General features: G+C 40.6%; 1 protein-coding gene across 1 annotated transcript in view; it reads left to right on the forward strand.

Moving 5' to 3' along the window:
* The window catches only part of LOC148884734 (neurogenic locus notch homolog protein 1-like), a 42,948-nt gene that overhangs the window by 2,992 nt on the left and 19,173 nt on the right, over positions 1–20,783 (forward strand). The window contains exons 3-15 of the mRNA XM_089020306.1: positions 9,127–9,389; positions 10,325–10,663; positions 11,895–12,017; positions 13,381–13,614; positions 14,539–14,694; positions 14,773–14,958; positions 15,045–15,158; positions 17,033–17,146; positions 17,221–17,454; positions 17,543–17,653; positions 19,201–19,393; positions 19,480–19,625; positions 19,730–19,843. Of these exons, the coding sequence (XP_088876432.1) occupies positions 9,127–9,389; positions 10,325–10,663; positions 11,895–12,017; positions 13,381–13,614; positions 14,539–14,694; positions 14,773–14,958; positions 15,045–15,158; positions 17,033–17,146; positions 17,221–17,454; positions 17,543–17,653; positions 19,201–19,393; positions 19,480–19,625; positions 19,730–19,843 (2,327 nt within the window). The remainder of the gene's footprint in view (positions 1–9,126; positions 9,390–10,324; positions 10,664–11,894; positions 12,018–13,380; positions 13,615–14,538; positions 14,695–14,772; positions 14,959–15,044; positions 15,159–17,032; positions 17,147–17,220; positions 17,455–17,542; positions 17,654–19,200; positions 19,394–19,479; positions 19,626–19,729; positions 19,844–20,783) is intronic.

The raw sequence follows: 20,783 nt of genomic DNA on the forward strand, positions 1-20,783 counted from the left end.
TGTACATATCTTTTTAGAGCATATACAGTAAAGTCTCGTTATATCGATATTCAAGGGAGTCCGAAAAAATATCGATATAACCGGGACTATCGATATATCCGACCCTGTTTGCATGTAATTTTCTCCGTGCGTGCATAGAAATAGTATCGATATAACCGGGACTATCGATATATCCGATATCGATATAACGAGACTTTACTGTATTTTATTAAATAATAATAGTAATAATAATAATAATAATAATAATATATATAATAATAATCCATTTAATTTCTAAGCACTTTTCAAAACTCTCAATGACACTTTATAGATAAGAACTTTTTTTTTTGTATGCGGGTGAGCAGCGGCAGCCATTCGCGCCAGCATTCATTCCACCCCAAAGTAACATAGCAGCAAAGTGAGGAAAGGAAAGAAAGAAGTAGAAAAAATAAAATACAGGAGCTGCTGGAAAGGTTTACGGTTTCATATGAATGTCCATGTGAGACAATCTCTTTTTTTGTCAATGGATGCTACAGCTTCGCGTTTGCTTTCAAAACTTAGCTTGTAGCAGATGTGGGCATTTCACCATGAGGTAGGTCTCTGATCCACTGGTGAAAAGGAGGCTTTTGTCTTCTCTTTCATCTAGAATTGCTTCATGTAATAAAGTGTTTATCTTGTACTCAAACATCAGAGAGTACATACGGGAAAGTCGCTAAGATTGCATAACTGTCCATGTTTTTATGTTCCTGTTGTGTTTATTATTTTGCTAAATGCTTATTTTTCAGTACAAACCAATACAGGTGACTTATACAAGCCTTAAACATATTTATATAAGCCTTAAACATATTTATATAAGCCTTAAACATACATTCCATACAAAATATAGCACTGAAGCAACTTACGAACAAATTCACCTTACGAACGACCGTTCGAAACGTATCTCGTTTGTAAGTTGGGGACTGTCTGTATGTAACGAAAAAAACAGCCTCCATACTCAGATTGATAGTTGTGAGTGCAGACGCTCCCCAACTTATGAACGAGATACGTTCTGAACGGTCGTTCTTAAGTTGAATTTGTTCGTAAGTTGCTTCAGTGCTATATTTTGTGTAGGATGTATGTTTAAGGCTTATATAAGTATGTTTAAGGTTTATATAAGTATGTTTAAGGCTTGTATAAGTAACCTGTAATGGTTTTGTGGTGGATACTGGGCGAGCTCTCACAGCGCCTCACGTCGGTATTAGCGGCGGAAAGATGCACAACTCGGAAAAAGGGGCACAATACAAAATCTAACTTACATCATCTCATCTCAGTTCAAACATTTTTCGACATGCCCGCAAACGTTCGTATGTCCCGTTGTTTGTAACTCGAATGTTCGTAAGTAGGGGAGTGTCTGTATCTCACCAAATATGGACATTTTGGCTTCGTATGACATATTTTCTCACCCGCTTCCCTTTAAAAAAAAAAATACAAGATGGAAAGAGGCGTTAAACTGATCTCTTAGTTCTTGCTGAAAAGTCCCTTCCTATATTGTGACTCCAGGGTGGCCCCCCATCTCCCCTACGCCACCCCCCCATGGGGCATGCGGTCGAGGCTGGCGCCTCTTTCTGCTCCGTGGGGACAAAGGGGGGGCATTGAGGATGCGATGCTACTAGCCCGAGGCCATCAATTCACAGTATCTAATCTGCACCCCCCCCCTCCCCTCCTGACTTCACCCCCAAACACACACTCTTGTCCACACGTGCGCATATGCTCGCATCACCACGGGCATCCTCCGCCGCGACAAAATGTTTCGCCGGGAGACTCGCCGCACAGCTTTACCGCATTGCGAAGAATCCTATCGCCATGTATTCGTGTCTCTGCGATGAAAGCATATGGTGATACAGTTGTCAAGCGTGGAGGGGGGGGGGGGGGGTAAAGATGAAAATCCTCTTTGGCTTCCCACAAGGCGTGAGAACGGAGTTTTAAATTCACCCGTCGGCTTAGTGTGGCCTAAACTGGTAATCATGTGTCTTTTTGTTTTTCCCGATGAGATTATATCCCAGAATCAAGACAATACCCCTTCCCCGCCCCTCTAAAATATCTGTCATTTAATCACCTGAGCATCATTTACCGACCCAGTAACATGGATTCGTCCATTTTTATATCATACGTCGTCTTGGTTTGTTTTGATGGGAGAAGCGGTGTACCCCAGGGATCAATCCCCATCCCGCTGTCATTCCCATTCACGCATAAACTGCAATGCCGAAAGTGCAAACCAGTCCATGGCCATGTGAGCCAATCCGAATGATGTTAGACTTATTAGCAAAAAATGTTGTGGTTGTCGTATCAAAACATCTCGCTCTTCCTGTTTCCCGCAAAATTTTACAGTATGATAATAATAATAATAATAATAATAATACAGTCGCAGGATACATTTCTTCCTGTGGGTGAGCAGCGGCAGCCACACGCGCCAACCTTCACTCAACCCGGAAGTAACTCAAATAGATAACAAGCTAGCTAGCTAGCAAATAGATAGCTAATAGCTAGCAAATAGATAGCTAATAGCTAGCGAATAGATAATAATAATAATACATTTCATTTATAAGCGCCTTTCAAAACTCTCAAGGACACTTTTCAGTCACATGATATTTTTTCTACGGGTGAGCAGCGGCAGCCACACGCGCCAGCGTTCTCTCAACCCGGAAGTAACATAAAGTAAAAAAAAAACTAATAATATGACAACACAAAGACACAGTAATTCATTTTTGTGTTTGTGTGTGTGTGTATTTATATGTGTGTGTTTGTGTATTTGTGTATGTGTGCATGTATTTGTGTGCGATTGTGCGTGTCTGAGTGTTTTTGTGTGTGTTTATGTAAGTGTAATTGTGCCTTTGTCTGTGTGTGTTTCTGTGTGTGTTTCTGTGTGTGTTTCTGTGCGTGCACGGCAAACTGCAGCTGCAAGACCGACAGGTGCTGCCTTTTACCCGAAAAGACTGTTTTTAACCAACAGTAATAAACGCAGGAAACACCTGTAGCGCTTAGCGCTTTGAAATGCAACATTTGACCAAAATAGACCCAGAGGCCGGCGCGGTGAGATCTCGCTGACCTTGCGTCGACTGGTCTGGGATTGGATAGTTTTTTTTTTTTTTTCGCTGGCAGAAGCGCCTTCCGTGGCGAGCTCCCAAGTGCACAAAGAGATCTTGCTCTGTCCCTCATGGAATGCTGCACTTGATTTGTCCTCCTGAGGGATTACCAGCGGGGGTCCAGGCTCAGCTCCATGCGACGCCTAAGCCCATCAGAAGTGTCCAAGTGTGTATCACTGAGTCAACTTTATTTAAGCTCTAAAGCCGGCGCTCCCCGAACTGGTTAGCCCCTCCCCCGATGCCTTGCACACACGCAGCGGTCATTTTTCGGGGCTTATAGGGCCACGTAACCCCCCCCCCCCCCCCCAAAAAAAAATAAAAAAAAAGGTTGCTAGCTCATTTGACGACAATAAGGTTAAAATCTTAGCGAAAGAAAATAGATGATTTGTAAGATGAGTAAAAGAAGCTATTTTCATAAAACAGCAAAACCCTTCACTAAAACGCCATGGCGGGGTGAGGTTCAATTTGGATATTTCCTAAAACACATTCTTATCTTAAGCCTGATCCCTGTTCCTGAAAATCAAATGAGACAAAAGTGGCAAACCTCTGTATGCCCTCTGCCCGTCTCACCACGGTGGGGTGCAGAGCTTTCAGCCGCTCCGCTCCCAAACTCTGGAACTCACTTCCACCCAACATCCGTAACATTGACTCCCTTCCTACTTTCTAATCTCACCTCAAAACCCACCTGTTTAAGATTGCTTTCATGGTCTAGTTTAATCTGCTGTTTTATTGTTTAATTCGTGATTTTATTGTTTTATGTATTGTTTTTATTGTAACGTGTCCTTTGGTGTTCAGAAAGGCGCTTGTAAATTAAATGTATTATTATTATAAATAGTTCTGCACGTTTGTATAATGATTCCATCTGTGCTTTAAGTCATTCATGAATTTATTCAAGAATTGAAAGAGCGCCAATTTGTTTGGCTTTTTTTTTTTTTTTTAACATGCTTGGGTGCCGATAAAGCGCTGGTCATGGCCTCTGACATTTTTTTTTCTTTTTTTTTTCCATGTTAGCGCTTTGTTACAGCTTTAGCTGTTGCTAAAGCGCTATATAAACCAATATGTATGTATTGGATTTTATTTTGTACATCCGCCCCCATTTCAAACTCAGATAACTCCAGACCCATATAATTTAGGAATTAACTCTTTTTTTTCTGATGAAAGAAGAGAGTATAAAGCATTGGTTCTTAACCTGTGGGGAATGCCCCACTAGTGGAGAATAGCGAGTTGGCCAAGTGGGGAATGACGGGTCATTTCATCAGTTGAACCAAATATTGATGCCCTAGTAGCTAATAAACAATCGCAAAAAAAGTCTCATTAAAACTGTATTTTTGACTTATCATTGTTGTTGTGAGGCCAATTGGAAAGTGGGGAATTGAGGAAAAAAAGGTTAAGAACCGCTTGTCTAAAGTGTGTAACGCTGTACTGAAGGTTTATAAATGTATTATTATTATTATTCAGAATCATAAAACCTTTATTCGTCCCACAATAGGGAAATTTGCAGACCACAACAGCAATTTGAAAGGGGATGGGGTGAGTGTGGGGTCCTGGTATTCGAATGAAAATGACAAAAACCCAGACACTGGAGTGGACACATTTTTTTGCACATTGTCCAAATGAGGTGTTGGATTTCTGCTAAAAGATTCACACCAAAAGATGGCCCTCAAAAATAATGTCAGCTGGTAAGGGTGTTGTGAAGTTGGGCCACTGAACGATCACCTGAATCCACAGCGATTGCAACGCCAATTGGCAGATGTTTGTTCACCAAATGAGGTGAAGGTATCACGTCGGGGGTCCCCCCACCCACCCACCCCTGTAAATCTTTCCGCTTGGTTGTTTTTTAGAGGGTGAAACAGGAAATAGCCAATGAATCCCGGTGACACCCACCCTCTGTCACTTTAGGATGTTTGGATTGGCTTTGTTCTTATTGCGTGAGTGTAAAATGAATCGGAATATGGATGGTGGAAGCGTGTCAAGCTCAACTGTATGTTGACCTCAAAAAAGAAATAAAAAATCCACAACGATGTATGGGTGGGGTGGATGGAGGGGGGGGGGGCAAAGTCACTGTCGAGAGTGGCAGATGGTGAGCCTGGCCAAGTCACTCGGGAGGGAGCGTGGGGATGCACTGCGAGAGGGGAAAAGGCAAAAGAACCACATAAAAAGCGCTTGGAAAGGGGGGGGTCAAAGGTCGGATGAGCATCTGCTTCGGTCCTTGGGGAACGGGGGGGGGGTGACATTGCATCGCCGGGAGAGACCTGTTGCCGTGGTGTGTGCATGTGGGTGGATCCTTTTTGACACAAAGATGTTGAGTCCCCCCGCCCAAAAAAAACTGAAACAGAAGGCATGAAAAACCCATGTCACCATTTTATTCCATTTTCTTGATATGCAATTAAAAAATCAATATTCTTTGCAATCATCTATTCAATAAGTCAGTCGATAAAGACATCGTATCAATATGTTCATACTCAAGGTGAAATTGAAATAATTAACTTACTTCCTGCCATTCACAAATTTATTCGGGAATTGAAAATATGACGCAGAGCTCCATTCCCGAATGTATTCGGGGTTGTTGTTTTTTTCATGCTTGGGTGCCGATAAAGCGCTGGCTATGGCCTCTGGCATTGTTTTTTTTTTCTTTTCCACAAGAGGGCAGAATGCTTTGTTCCAGCTTCAGCTGTTGTTAAAGCGCTATATAAACCACTATGTATGTATTGTGTTGTATTTTGAACAGCCGCCCTTATTTCAAGCTCATATAACTCCAGACCCATATCATTTAGGAAATAATTATTTTTCTAATGAAAGAAGAGAGTCTAAGGTTTTTAATAATAATAATAATAATAATAATAATAATAATTCATTTCTAAGCGCCTTTCAAAACTCTCAAGGTCACTGTACAGTCACAGGATAAGTAGTTCTGTGGGTGAGCAGCGGCAGCCACATGCGCCAGCGTTCACTCAACCCGGAATAACTCAAACAGATAGAAAGATAGCCTGCAAGTTAAGAGATAGCTAATAGCTAGATAGATAAATCGATAGATAGCCAGCTAGATAGCAAATAGAGAGCTATTTAGCTAGCTTGGTAGCTAATAGCGAGATAGTTAGATAGATAGCCAGCTAGATTGCATAGCTAATAGCTAGCTAGGTAGATAGCCAGCTAGATAGCAAAAAGAGAGCTAGCTTAGCTTGTTCGTAGCTAATAGCGAGATAGCTAGATAGCATAGCTAATAGCTAGATAGATAGCAAACAGAGAGCTATCTAGCTAGCTCGATAGCTAATAGCGAGATAGCTAGATAGCATAGCTAATAGCTAGGTAGATAGCCAGCTAGATAGCAAATAGAGAGCTATTTAGCTAGCTTGGTAGCTAATAGCGAGATAGTTAGATAGATAGCCAGCTAGATTGCATAGCTAATAGCTAGCTAGGTAGATAGCCAGCTAGATAGCAAAAAGAGAGCTAGCTTAGCTTGTTCGTAGCTAATAGCGAGATAGCTAGATAGCATAGCTAATAGCTAGATAGATAGCAAATAGTGAGCTAGCTAGCTAGCTCGATAGCTAAATAGATATATAGCGAATAGATAGCAAATAATAGCCAAACATTCATCTCGTTTGACGGGGAAAAGACTCACCAGCTGCATCTCCACGGCATTGAATGTTTATGTAGTCCTAAAACTCAATATTCTGTGGGTCCTGGAATTCCAGTGACAATGACAAAAACCCTGGCAATGGAGTGGACACATTTTTTGCACATCGTCTGGCAGTGAACGAGTTAAAATGGAGGATACTTCAAAGCCCCCATGAATGTCTTAGCAGTCCTGTGCCGATTGGAACCGTCTGGACTCCCCGCGGTGCACACGGGCCAGTTAAGAGGTCGCACCTCGCTAAAAGTCAACAGGGGAGGGTTTTGACAGCACCGTGTGACACTGGGGTTGTGGGGGGGCGGGTCTAGGGGGGGGGGGGGGGGGGGGCTGTAAAAAGGGGAGGGGGAAAGTTCGGGAAATCTTGGGGGGGGGGGGGGGAATAAAAGGAAAAGCGGTCAAGGGCTGAAGTGTGTTTGGGATGAGAAAATGGTACAAGTTGCAACAGCTGACTTCACATGAGTTCGTAATGTCCCTATTGGGGGGGGGGCTTTTCAGCATAGAGACATCTCCCCCCCCACCCGCCTCCACTGCAGCAGGGCGGGGGGTCTTGTAGGGGAGGAGTCTTGACCAACAGCTGCCCTCATTAACATGCGCACCTGCTCCCTGTGGAGACACAAACAGATGCCCCCCCCCCCCCACCCCGCAATCCAACAGACACAGGCCTAAATTCAAACCACTTCAGCCCCCCCCCCACCTTCACTAACAACAGCATTTCTAAGAGTAAACTTAAAACTATTATTCTTATCATCACCATCTCTATTGTTTTCTTATTTAAACACATTTTAGCATATCAGCACGGTGGCCTAGCGTGGTGCGCGTCTGCCTCACAGTTCCAAAGTTCTGGGTCGGAATCTTGAATCGGGCCTTTTGTGGAGCTTATGTGTTTTTCTGTTGTCGCGAACGCGTGATCTACTTTTTTTTTTTTTTACAATTAAAGGATGAGAAAAAAATTATTGATAAAAAAAGAATATAGATTGTATTTTTATTACGCACAATTATACAGTGGTTAAGATTATTTACATATACGTGGAATATTTGGTCACATTAATGACATTTTATTTTAATATGTGGCTGCCGCTGCTCACCCACAGAAAAACTTATCCAGTGACTGTAAAGCAACCTTGAGAGTTTTGAAAGGCACTTAGAAATTAAATGGATTATTATTATAATAATAATAATAATTATTATTATTTGCTAGCTACTTGCTACCTACTATCTCTGACCGGCTAGCTAGCTATCTGGCTGGCTAGCTAGCTATGTAGCTAGCTATCTATTCATTATTGTTATTATTATTATTAGTATTAGTAGTAGTAGTAGTAGTAGTAGTAGTGGTATTAGTATCATTTGCTAGCTATTTGCTACCTATTATCTCTGGCTGGCTAGCTAGCTATGTAGCTATTATTATTATTATTATTATTATTATTATTATTATTATTATTTATTGTACATGTACACCCAGGCTCAACTATATATTTTAAGTAAAAAAAGTCGCGGGTTATCCCATCCCACCCATTTCCAACGGAGCTTGTGCGCCATCTTGTGCATTTTCTGGGCGCTACATTGGAGTCCAGATGGCTCGAATTGATACAGGACTTCTTTAATCGATTGCAAACATGTATGCTTTCCTCTTCAGAACTATTTGAATCATATTCATCACTGAATGAGTAACAAAAAAAGCATCTTCTCCAGATCTGAACTCTCCCGAAGCCATTGTTTTGATTCTGGAGCAAGGCAGTTTGTGAAGGAGTATCCTGGCATGATGTCACGACAAAGGGGCGGGACTTTCTGAATCTGCCCAGTTTCGAGCTCATTTTGTGGCAGTTTTGGGACACTTTAAGTCATTTTTATTGGTGTTTTGCAGTTGACTAAAAATATCCTGCGTGTTTTGGGTATTTTGGATGCTATAAAACGTTTTTCTGATGTCAGCTAGTAAACAAAAAAATGGTGTCCGTTGTCCTTTAATGCTTGGTGGGCGGCATGGTCTCCTTGATCTCTGCGCTCATTCGCAATAACAGCGGACAATGCTGAAGCTGAAAGGTAACCAGGATAGGCCGGGATAGGCCCGACTCTCATCGCGATGTGTTTTTAAGGTTCACAGGGAATCTAATCCGGAAAAAAACAACACCCCCTGGCTGGAGCGGGTGGGAAAAAATCTGGGTGCCTCATTTCCAACTCGCCCTCGCATACCTTGTGAAGTGTGAGTCGCGAGATGTGTGTGGGTTTGGTTGGTTAATTTATGATCAATCAATATATGCTACAGTAGCCTTGAGTATTGGCAAATAAAATTTAAAACATTTTTTTTTCAATCATTTCTGAGTTCCTTTTGTTCATTTTTTTGGGGGACAATTTGATTTTTCATTAGCTACAAATCTAAAACGCAACTATCCCTTTCAGGTGTCCCAGCGACTACGTCGGCAACCGATGTCAATTCCCCAACCCGTGCAGTCCGTCACCATGCCGCAACGGCGGCGAATGTCGCGCCGTCTCCCACGGCAACACCTTCGACTTCCGCTGCGTTTGCCGACTTGGTTTCACCGATCGACTGTGCCTCACGCCGACCAACCACGCCTGCATGAGCTCGCCCTGCCGCAACGGGGGAACCTGCGATCTCATCACGCCTGCCGCCTTCCGATGCCAATGTCCGCCCGGGTGGTCAGGTAGGACAGGACGTTCAAATGGAAGCCAACGTTTATTTTTTTTTTTTTTTTTTTATTAATCTATTTATTTATTTTTTATTTGTTTATTCATTCACATTATTTGAGTTGTATTTTGTTTTTATTTTATTTGTATTTTATTTTCATTTTAATTTATTGTACTTTTATGTTATTTTAATTTTATATGTAATTTTATTTTAACGTTATTTACATGTATATTTTATTTTTATTTGTATTTTAATATTATTTTATGTTGATTTTACTTTATTATTTTATTTGTATTTTATTTTATATGACTTTTTCTTTTTTTTAAATTTATTATATTTTATTTGTTTTTTTTCTTTTATTTTATATCATTGTATTTTTATTTTATTATATTTATTTTTTTATTTTTACTGTAGTTTTATTTTATTTGTATTTACTTGTATTTTATTTGTCTTTTATTTGTTGTTTTTTATTTTATGTCATTTTATTTGTATTTTATTTTTTGTTTTTTCTTTTATTTTGTCATTTTATTTGTGTTTTATTTATGTTTTATTTTTATTAGATTTTAATTGTATTTGTATTTACTTGTATTTTATTTTTTTGTTTTTATTTCATGTCATTTTATTAGTGTTTTATTTGTTTTATTTTTATTGTATTTTTATTTTATTTGTATTTATTTGTATTTTGTTTTTTATTTTTTTGTTTTTTATTTTATTTCATGTCATTTTATTTGTATTTTATTTATGTTTTATTTGTTTTATTTTTATTGTATTTATTTATATTTTATTAGTATTTTATTTGTGTTTACATTTTTATTGTTATTTAATTTGTATTTTTATTTTTGTTTGTTTACTTTTTTATTTTGTTTATTCTATTTATTTTGTTTTATTTTTGTTTGTTGACTTGTCTATGTATTTATTTGTGTTTATTTATTCCCCTCTATGGCACCGCAGGCAAAACGTGTCAACACCCCAACCCGTGCGCCTCAAACCCGTGCGCAAATGGCGGCCAGTGCTCTGCGTTCGATTCCGCCTTCGTATGCAGCTGCCCGCCCTCCTTCCACGGTCCAACTTGCAAGCAGGACGTCAACGAGTGCGCCCACAGCCCGACACCGTGCCTGAACGGCGGCGTCTGCGTCAACGAGGTGGGCTCCTACCACTGCCGTTGCCCCCAGGACTACAACGGGCCGCACTGTGAGACTCGCTACGTGCCGTGCAGCCCTTCGCCGTGCCAGAACGGGGGCACCTGCGTTCAGAAGGGCGACAGTATCTACCAATGCAGCTGTCTGCCGGGTAAGGGGCTCTTATCAATACATACAAAGCGGTAGACTAACCACCGTTAAAGTTTGCTTTTCTTCTCCACGTTTTCACCCTTTAAGATTGGAAAATAAATCTGAGCAAGTGTAACCTAGCGAAACCCACCACTGATTTTCATTGTGTTGGCATCCAAAGCCAACGTTTTTTTTTTAAAGCCGTTTAAATATAACCTGGATGTCATTTCGACTCCTTAAAATTGGCCCAGCATTTTAGAATCCATTTTATTATTTATTCAAATAAGTTACTGAACATGGAGATTTATTATTTTATTTCTATTCATTCATTCGTTCATTCATTCTATTTTATGTTATGTTATATCATATGATATCATAAGATATATATATTGTATATTACAGGTAACATCCAACTTACGACCACCCGTACTTACCACCACGACTTCCAGACCCTATTTTTAAAATTTGAATTCTACGCCTGGCGCCGCAACGCGCTAGCAGGCCGGTAACGCATACATAATTTTGGCGAGCCAGCCAGCATCTCACTCTCGCACAGCAATCGACCGCGTGATGGCACCAGAGGGGGGAGTTTACGTGTCATTTAGCCTCTGAGTCTCTATTCAACATTTTGAATGTATTTCAATTTACGACCATTTTGGCTTACGACCGTTTGGTCAGACCGGAACTCGGTCGTAAGTCAGATGCTACCTGTATTTTATTATTTATTCAAATAATTTACTGGAAATGGCGATTTTTTTTTTTTTTTTTTTTTTTTTTTTTTTTCATTCGTTCCCTCATTCATTTATTCTATATTATATTATATTATATTATATTATATTATATTATATTATATTATATTATTGGTTTGGATTTGCCTTTATTATTATTTATTTATAATTATAATTATAATTATTTTATTATATTATATTATATTATATTGGATTGGATTGGATATGCCTTTATTAGTCTCACAGTGGAGAAATTTACATTTGTATTGTATTGTATTGTATTGTATGATATTATAAGATATCATACGATATGATATTATATTATTGTTTAAAGAATCACCATCCCTTTTGTTAAAAGGCATCAGCGTAATTCCAGCTGCATCATTTTGTCATATAAAAGATTTTCCAGCGGTTTGGTGTGTTTACGCAATCGGCTATCAACTCACTTAATAATAATAATAATAATAATAATAATAATAATAATAATAATAATAATAATTAATCGCATCCTGACTCTGTTATCAGGATTCACGGGCCAGAACTGCGAGCATAACATTGACGACTGCCTGGGCCACGGCTGCCTGAATGGCGGCGTCTGTGTCGACGGAGTCAACATTTACAACTGTCAATGTCCGCCTCATTACACAGGTAACCTTTGCTGACTTAATTCATTGTTTATTACCACACAGTTACACTAATTGTCAATGTGATACAAAATGCCATATTTCAGCACGCAAATTCAAATGCTGATTGTTTCAAAAATTGTTTTAAGAAAACAAATGGGAAGATGAACATGACGACATACCAAAATCTGAAAAAATAAAAGATTTAATGAACCAGCAAAATGCAGTGTATTGAAGAGAATCGACTTTTAGTGGAGGGGGGGGGGGGCGATTGAATGGAGTAAATGTGAGATTTTTTTTTTCAAATATGTGTAAAAAAACGTGAATTAATGGACACAAAAAAAACACAAAGAATAGACTTTTATGAAATAATGAATACAATTTGATGGAGCAAATATGATAATTTTTTTTCCTAATATAAGTCAGGGATAGTTAAAAAAAAAAGAAAACATGAATTAATGCACACACACAAAAAGACCCAAAAAATAGACTTTTAGGAAAAAAAATTAATGGAGAAAATATGAGTTTTTTTTTTTCAAATATAAGTCAGGGCTAGCTAAAAAAAAGAAAACATAAGTAATGCACAAACAAAAAAATGACTTTTAGGAAATAAGTTAATTCAATTTCATGTAATTAATAAAGTCAGGGCTAGCTAAAGAACATGAATTAATGGACCAATTAAAAAAAGACAAAAAAAACTAAAACAATTGACTTATATTTTAAAAAGTTAATTCACTATCATGGAGCAAATATAAGATTTTTTTTTCTCCCAAATATAAGTCAGCGCTTGCTAAAAAAACATGAATTAATGGACAAATAAAAAAGACAAAAAAAACCCCAAAAAGAATAGACTTATGAAAAAAAGTTACTTCAATTTCATGGAGCAAATATGATATTTTTTTTTCAAATATGTCTAAAAAGCATTAATAAATTGACAAAAAAATAATAATAATAGACTTTCATGAGACTTTTAAGAGAAATATTTAATTCAATTTCATGGACCAAATATGAGAATTTTTGGAAAAAAGAAACCATGAAAAAATGGGCAAAAAAGAAATTTTAAAGAAACTTTATTTTAAAGAAAATAAATATTTTAAAGAAAAAAAAGCACATTTTATTTTTGATTTTAAAAAAGAATTTTATGAAAAAAAGTTAATTCCATTACATGGAGCAAATATGAGAATTTATTTTCATGGCTAGCTAAAAAAGAAAACAAGAAATAATGGACAAAAAAAACTTTTAGGAGAAAATCGTTAATTAAATTTCATGAAGGAACTATGCATTATTATTATTTTTATGTGAGTCCAGGCAAGGACTAGCCCGTTGGTCCCAATTCCTCACCGCGGACCCTCTCAACCCGCCTGACTCATCATCATTTCATATTTCAGGCCAGTACTGCTCCGAAAACGTGGACGAGTGCGAATTGATGCCCAATGCCTGCCAGAACGGCGGCACCTGCCACGACACCCACGGGAGCTACCATTGCGTTTGCGTCAACGGCTGGACGGGTGACGACTGCAGCGAGAACATCGACGACTGCGCCAGCGCCGCCTGTTACCACGGCGCCACGTGTCACGACCGTGTCGCCTCTTTCTTCTGCGAGTGTCCTCACGGGCGAACCGGTATGACCCTTCGATGTCTTTTTCAACTGAAAATAAAATTTGTGAGCATTGTAAAAGCGCTAGCTTGTAAGCTAACATACAGTGATACCTCGGTTTACGAACCCCTTGGCTTACGAGCTTTTCGGTTTACGAACGTTACATTTATGAAAATTTTACCTTGGCATACCAACTATTTTTTGGGATACACGCGGAGCGCCACAATGAATGATGACAGACGACAGAGAGAGAGTGATAAAATGGATAGAAAACAGTGAAATTTGGACTCGTTTCAACTTTGATAGTTCAAAAGCAGAGTGTAGACTGCAAGGTTAAAATATCCCATCAATCAGGCTCCACAAATAACCCGCACAAGCCATCTGTACACTTGATGCCAAAAGCTATCAACCCAGCTAAACAGAACACACTTGATGAGGAACTAGGTAAAATTATCGCAGGGAAAGCACCTACAAGGGATGATTCCTCAAGATGGTGAAATAAGAAGGCTACGTTCCTCATCAAGTGTTTAATGCTGATGAAACCGGCCACTCCATTCCATCATGCCATCAACGACCATCACAAAGGTGAATAAAACGACTTTATTATAAAGTACAGTTTATTTCTTTTTAATTATTATACCACAGGACATTTATTATACATAAAATAAGGTGTGTTTTGTGTAGTTTTTAAGGCTTAGAAAATTAGAAAGTAGAAAATTAGGTTTTAAGAGGGACCTGGGAACGGATTATTCTCATTTTAATGATTTCCTATGGGAAATTATTTTTTGGGATACACACTTTTAACCTTACACACTCTGTCTGGGAACCAATTAAGTTCATAAGCCAAGGTATCGCAGATAAAAATGCAGTCAACGTCCGCAACGTTTTTTTTATTTTTATTTTTTTCCACCAATACAATGTTGCCGTGCAAATGACATTCTCTCCATAGGTTTGCTGTGCCACCTGGATGACGCATGCATCAGCAACCCATGTCAAAAAGGCTCCAACTGCGATACAAACCCCGTCAACGGGAAGGCTATCTGCACCTGTCCTCCAGGTTACACCGGCTCCGCTTGCAACTTGGACATCGACGAGTGCTCCCTCGGTACGTCCGCCCCCCCCCCCCCCCTTTCCTCCGAATTCACTTCTTACGCCGACGCGTGACATATTTTGCTCCGTTTAGGCGCCAACCCCTGTGAGCATGGCGGCCGCTGTCTCAACACCAAAGGCTCATTTCAGTGCAAGTGCCTTCAAGGCTACGAGGGCCCCCGTTGCGAGATGGATGTCAACGAATGCATGTCCAATCCGTGTCACAACGACGCCACTTGCCTGGATCAAATCGGAGGATTCCATTGTATCTGCATGCCGGGTATGAGCTTTCGGGAATCCTCAAAATAAAAAAAAAAGGGGGGGGTGACAGACGTAGACTCACGTTTGACCCGCCCCCCTGTTCAGGTTACGAGGGCGTTTTCTGCCATATCAACACGGACGAGTGCGCCAGCCAGCATTGCCTCAACAACGGCAAATGCGTTGACAAGATCAACTCCTTCCATTGCGAGTGTCTTCAAGGTGAGAAAACCCCCACATGGCATCCCTCAGGAACCCCCCCCCCCCCCCCCACACACACACACCATGGTGAAGTTAACTCATTCACTGCCAGACGCTGAGCAAAAATAAAAAATAAAAAAAATAATAATAATACATTTAATTTCGAAGCGCCTTTCAAAACTCTCAAGGTCACTTTACAGTCACAGGGTCATTTTTTCTGTGGGTGAGCAGCGGCAGCCACATGCGCTAGCGACACTCAACACGGAGTATCTCAAATACATAGAAAGTTAGCTAGCTAGCTAATAGATAACTAGTTAGCTAGCTAATAGATAGCAAATAGATAGCTAGATAGCCAAATCTCCCAGTTTCTTAAAAATATATATATATATATATATATATATATATATATATATATATATATATATATATATATATATATATATATATATATATATATATATATATGTTTTTAAGAAACTGGGAGATTTGGCTATCTAGCTGGCTACCGCGGTAGCTATCTATTTGCTATCTATTAGCTAGCTAACTAGCTAACTAGTTATCTATTAGCTATATATATATATATATATATATATATATATATATATATATATATATATATATATATATATATATATATATGTGTATATATATATATATATATATGTTTTTAAGAAACTGGGAGATTTGGCTATCTAGCTGGCTACCGCGGTAGCTATCTATTTGCTATCTATTAGCTTGCTAACTAGTTATCTATTAGCTATATATATATATATATATATATATACAAAGGAAAGTAAGGAAATGGTTAACCGTCCTCGATGAGAGAAAGATTAGCAAATTGTGGGGGCTATCGGGGGATTTTGTCCTCAAATTTAGCGCGAAAACCGGGGGCAGGGATTGGTTTATGGCTCGGCGGGCTGAGCCCATTGTGTCGCCTGAAAGAAACGTTGGGTGCACAGTAAAGCCAGGCGGGGGCGAGGGAAGGGGGCTTTGAGTCGTTTTGAAGTGGAGTGCTTCATTAGTAGTGTCTTTGAGTGTACAGACGCTCCCCTACTTATGAACATTCATGTTACGAACAATGATGCATACGAAAACATACGTAGTACTCTTTCCACTTGTACACGTACATATCTTTTTTATGAAATGTTTACTTTTCAGTACAAACCAATACAGATTACTTATACAAGCCGAAACATACCAGATGCTTATTTACACTCGTCAGCACCAAAAAATTCCAGGTTGAGTGAACGCTGGCACATGTGGCTGCCACTGCTCATTCACAAAACAACTTCATCCTGTGACTGTAAAGTGACCTTGAGAGTTTTGAAAAGCGCTTAGAAATGGATTATTATTATTATTATTATTATTATTATTATTATTATCTGGCTATCCAGCTGCCTATATGACTGGCTAGCTAGCTAGCTGACTATCTGGCTATCTATCTATTTGCTATCTGTCTAGCTGGCTATATATTAGCTATCTGGTTAGATATTAGCTGTCTATCTGGCTAGCAATCTAGCTGGCTAGCTATTAGCTGTATATTAGCTAGCTTTCTATCTATTTGATTTACTTCCGGGTTGAGTGAACGCTGGCGCGTGTGGCTGCCACTGCTCACCCATAGAAAAATGTATCCTGTGACTGTAAAGTGACCTTGAGAGTTTTTAAAGGCACTTAGAAATGAAATGGATTATTATTATAATTATATAAACCTTAGACATACATTCCTTACAAAATATAGCACAGAAGCAACTTACGAACAAATTCACCTTACGAACGACCATCTCGTTCATAAGTTGGGGAGCGTCTGTCGAGGAGGGGGAGGGGGCAATTTATTTTATTCTATTTTTTTTTATCAGTTTCTCGCCAACAAAAGACACTTTTTTTGGATTGCGCAGGATTCTCGGGGAGTCTCTGCCAGGTGGATATCGACGAATGCGCCAGCACCCCTTGTAAAAATGGAGGAAAGTGCACCGATGGGCCCAACATGTACACTTGCGAATGTGCAGAAGGTACATCGTCTCTTCTTTGATTCATATTTTTATTTATTTTGCACTTTTAAACTCCATTTTGTCTTTGCTTTTAGGATACACGGGGCAGCATTGCGAAACGGACATCAACGAATGCTACTCCGACCCGTGTCATTACGGCACCTGCAAGGACGGCTTAGCCTCGTTTACATGCTATTGCCATCCCGGTTACGCGGGCCGCTTATGCGAGACCAACATCAACGAATGTTTGAGTCAACCCTGCAGGAACGGCGGCACTTGCCAGGATCGAGAGAACACCTATATCTGTTCTTGCCCTAAAGGCACCGCGGGTGAGTCAGATGACGGGGGGGGGGGGGGGGGGGGGGGTATCGATTTCACAAACGTGGGTGGTTTTAATTTTTTTGAATTGGAAACCAGGTTTCAACTGCGAGGTCAACCTGGACGACTGCAAAAGCCGCCCGTGTGATTACGGGAGGTGCATCGACAAGCTAAACGGTTACGAGTGCGCGTGTGAGCCGGGATACACAGGTGAGAATCTACCTGAGGGGGGGTTTTTACAGGTGCCCCCCCCCCCTCCCCCTGAGCATAAGGAGGCGGATGTGACAGGTGGCCGGCGGGGGGTCCGTTCTGGCGCAACAATGGTGTCAGATTGCCTATGTGTGTGATGGGCTTTGAAATAACCCCCCCCCCCCCAAACTCCCATCCTTGCCAAAAACAAAAAAAAAAAATTGAAAAGAATTGGTAAGACGATCCTTGTAAAAGGGAACAAAGATTGTTAATGACATTTATTGTGTAATTGCACGGCGTTCTTGTCAACTTGGACCCGACTGAACCGGTTCTGACCGGTCGCGCCGTTCCGATTATTGTAAAACAGCCTCCCCCCCCCCCCCAAGGGTCTTTCTGTGCCGGCAAGGGGACAGAGGGCTATTGTAACTGATGAGGCGGTTGGGCCCCGCCCCTCCTGATTGATGAAGAGTAAAGGGAGGGGGGGGGGTCATATAGTGACCCCCCCCCCCCCTAGAGTGTTCAGAGGGGGGGGGGGGGGGGTTGATTGTTACTCGGCCGTGTGTGAAATGGGTCTGGCCTTCTGTCTCCGTAAACAAGTCGTGTGTGTTTGTGTTTGTATGACCAGTCTTGTGATGACCACTACCATTTGATACCATAGGTAGTGAGGACGTTTTTGACAAGTGAGGACCTTTTGGCCAGTCCACACAAGTTTTTCATTCTAAAGACTTCTCGAGGGTATATATATGCATCTGTTAAAGTTTCAGAAAGGTCCTCACAAATTCACCCAAAATGATTTTTTTTGGTGTGTATTTTCATTTCACTTGGACACACACACTTGTTGCTCACTGTGTGTGTGTGTGTGGGGGGGGGGGGGGGTTAATGCGAGGAAAAAGTTCATACCACAAAAAGTAAAATGATATATTTAACCAAATTCACTACAGGCGTGAGGACTTTGAATGTACCCATTGAGAAACCTCACTCCTGCTGTTATTTCAGTTTCAAGTCCACTTTTTATTCCTTTGTTTTTAAAGAAGTTGAAGGGGGAAATGGGGCGACATTTAGTGTTCAAATGGAACACTAGTTCTTCTCTAAACTTGTCAGCAAGGGTGGTCCTCACTCCTTATCTGGACCTCACAAAACCGTTGAAACAGGAATGCGTGTGTGTGTGTGTGTGTGTGTGTGTGTGTGAATTGGGGGAGTCGTTACCCCCCTCAAGCTCCTTCCTGGCAGTACCTCACCCCCCCTCCCCCACCAAAGCCCAACGCTCTTTCTGTCTATTCAACAGGCTGCCATTCAATCAATGGCGGCAAAGCAGAAAAGCCCCCCCGCCCAAGGGTCTACCAGGCCAAGTGCACACTGAGCTGCTCCCGCTCTTTTCAATTGAATGCTGAGGAGAGTTTTCAGTGGTGGCTTTCTATTGCCCCCCACCCTGAAAAAAACGGCACTTTGTCCAACTGTGTTTTGCCAACGTGCCGAAATTCATGTACAGGCATTCAAACCGCCCCCCCCCAAAAAATGTCTCGTTTTTATACCAAAACAACCCAAAAAGAATAATATCTTCTTTCCAGGAACAATGTGCAATATCAATATCGACGACTGCGCCATCAACCCGTGCCACAACGGCGGCACGTGCGTGGATGGCATCAACGCCTTCACCTGCCTTTGCCCCGAAGGCTACGACGACGCCACCTGCATGTCCCAAGTGGACGAATGCGGCAGTAACCCTTGCATCCACGGCCGATGCCAAGACCTCCTCAACGGGTGAGCACCACAAAAGCCATGAAACCCTTGAAAAAAAATATCATCGCCACTGACATTTTTATTTTGATTTTATTTTATTATAAAAGCTATAAATGCACCTGCGATTCCGGCTGGAGCGGCCCAAATTGTGACATCAACAACAACGAGTGCGAGTCCAACCCGTGCACCAACGGAGGAACCTGTAAAGACATGACCAGCGGCTACCACTGTACATGCAGAGCAGGCTTCACAGGTTAGCCTCCCGCGGCTAAATACCCCTTTTTTTTCTGGCCTTCAAACCAAGTCTAACCCCCCGTGCCCCCCGTCCCCCGGACCCCCAACTCCTTCCCGCAACAGGTCCCAACTGCCAAACTAACATTAACGAGTGCGCATCAAACCCCTGCCTCAACCAGGGCACCTGCATGGATGGCGTGGCGGGTTACAAGTGCAACTGTCAGCTTCCATACACCGGTACGAGACGTAGCCGCTTGCTTTATTAGCGATAGATTAGCTTCCTTCGCTAACGTTTTATCCTGCGTTGTTTATAATAATAATAATACATTTCATTTCTAAGCCCCTTTCAAAACTGTCCAGGTCACTTTACAGTCACAGGGTCGTTTTTTTCTGTGGGTTAGCAGCAGCAGCCACACGCGCCAGCGTTCACTCAACACGGAATAAAGATAGAAAGCTATCTAGCTAGCTGATAGATAGCCAGACAACTAATAGCTAGTTAGCTCGCTAGCTAATATGTTCCCTGGCTCAGATAGATAGGTAGCTAGCTAGCTATATAGCTAATAGACAGCAAGCTAGATAGATAGATAGCTAATAGATAGCTGGCTCGCTAATATGTTTCATGACTCATTGAGCTAGGTAGGTAGCTATATAGCTAATAGATAGCACTCTAGATAGATAGCTAGATAGCTAATGTTTCCAGACTCAAATAGCTAGGTAGGTAGCTATATAGCTAATAGATAGCAAGATAGATAGATAGATAGCTGGCTAGCTAATATGTTTCCTGACTCAAATAGCTAGGTAGGTCGCTATATAGCTATATAGCTAATAGATAGCAAGCTAGATAGAAAGATGGCTACTAAATAGCTAGGTAGCTAGCTATATAGCTAATCAATAGCAAGCTAGATAGATGCTACTAGATAGCTAGCCAGCTAGATAGCTAATATGTTTCTTGACTCAAATAGCTAGGTAGGTATCTAAGTTTGAGACTGTTTAACCAAATATCATCCTTTATTACTTTTATTTTTTTTAATAAAAAATAATAATAATAATACATTTTATTTCTAAGCACCTTTCAAAACTCTCAAGGACACTTTACAGTCACGGGATAAGAACTTTTTTTTTTGTGCGGGTGAGCAGCGGCAGCCATTCACGTCACTGTCCACTCTACCCGGAAGTA

Source organism: Hippocampus bargibanti, linkage group LG18 (assembly GCF_051943395.1).
Source record: "Hippocampus bargibanti isolate YZ-2025 linkage group LG18, ASM5194339v1, whole genome shotgun sequence".
Lineage (NCBI taxonomy): Eukaryota > Metazoa > Chordata > Actinopteri > Syngnathiformes > Syngnathidae > Hippocampus > Hippocampus bargibanti.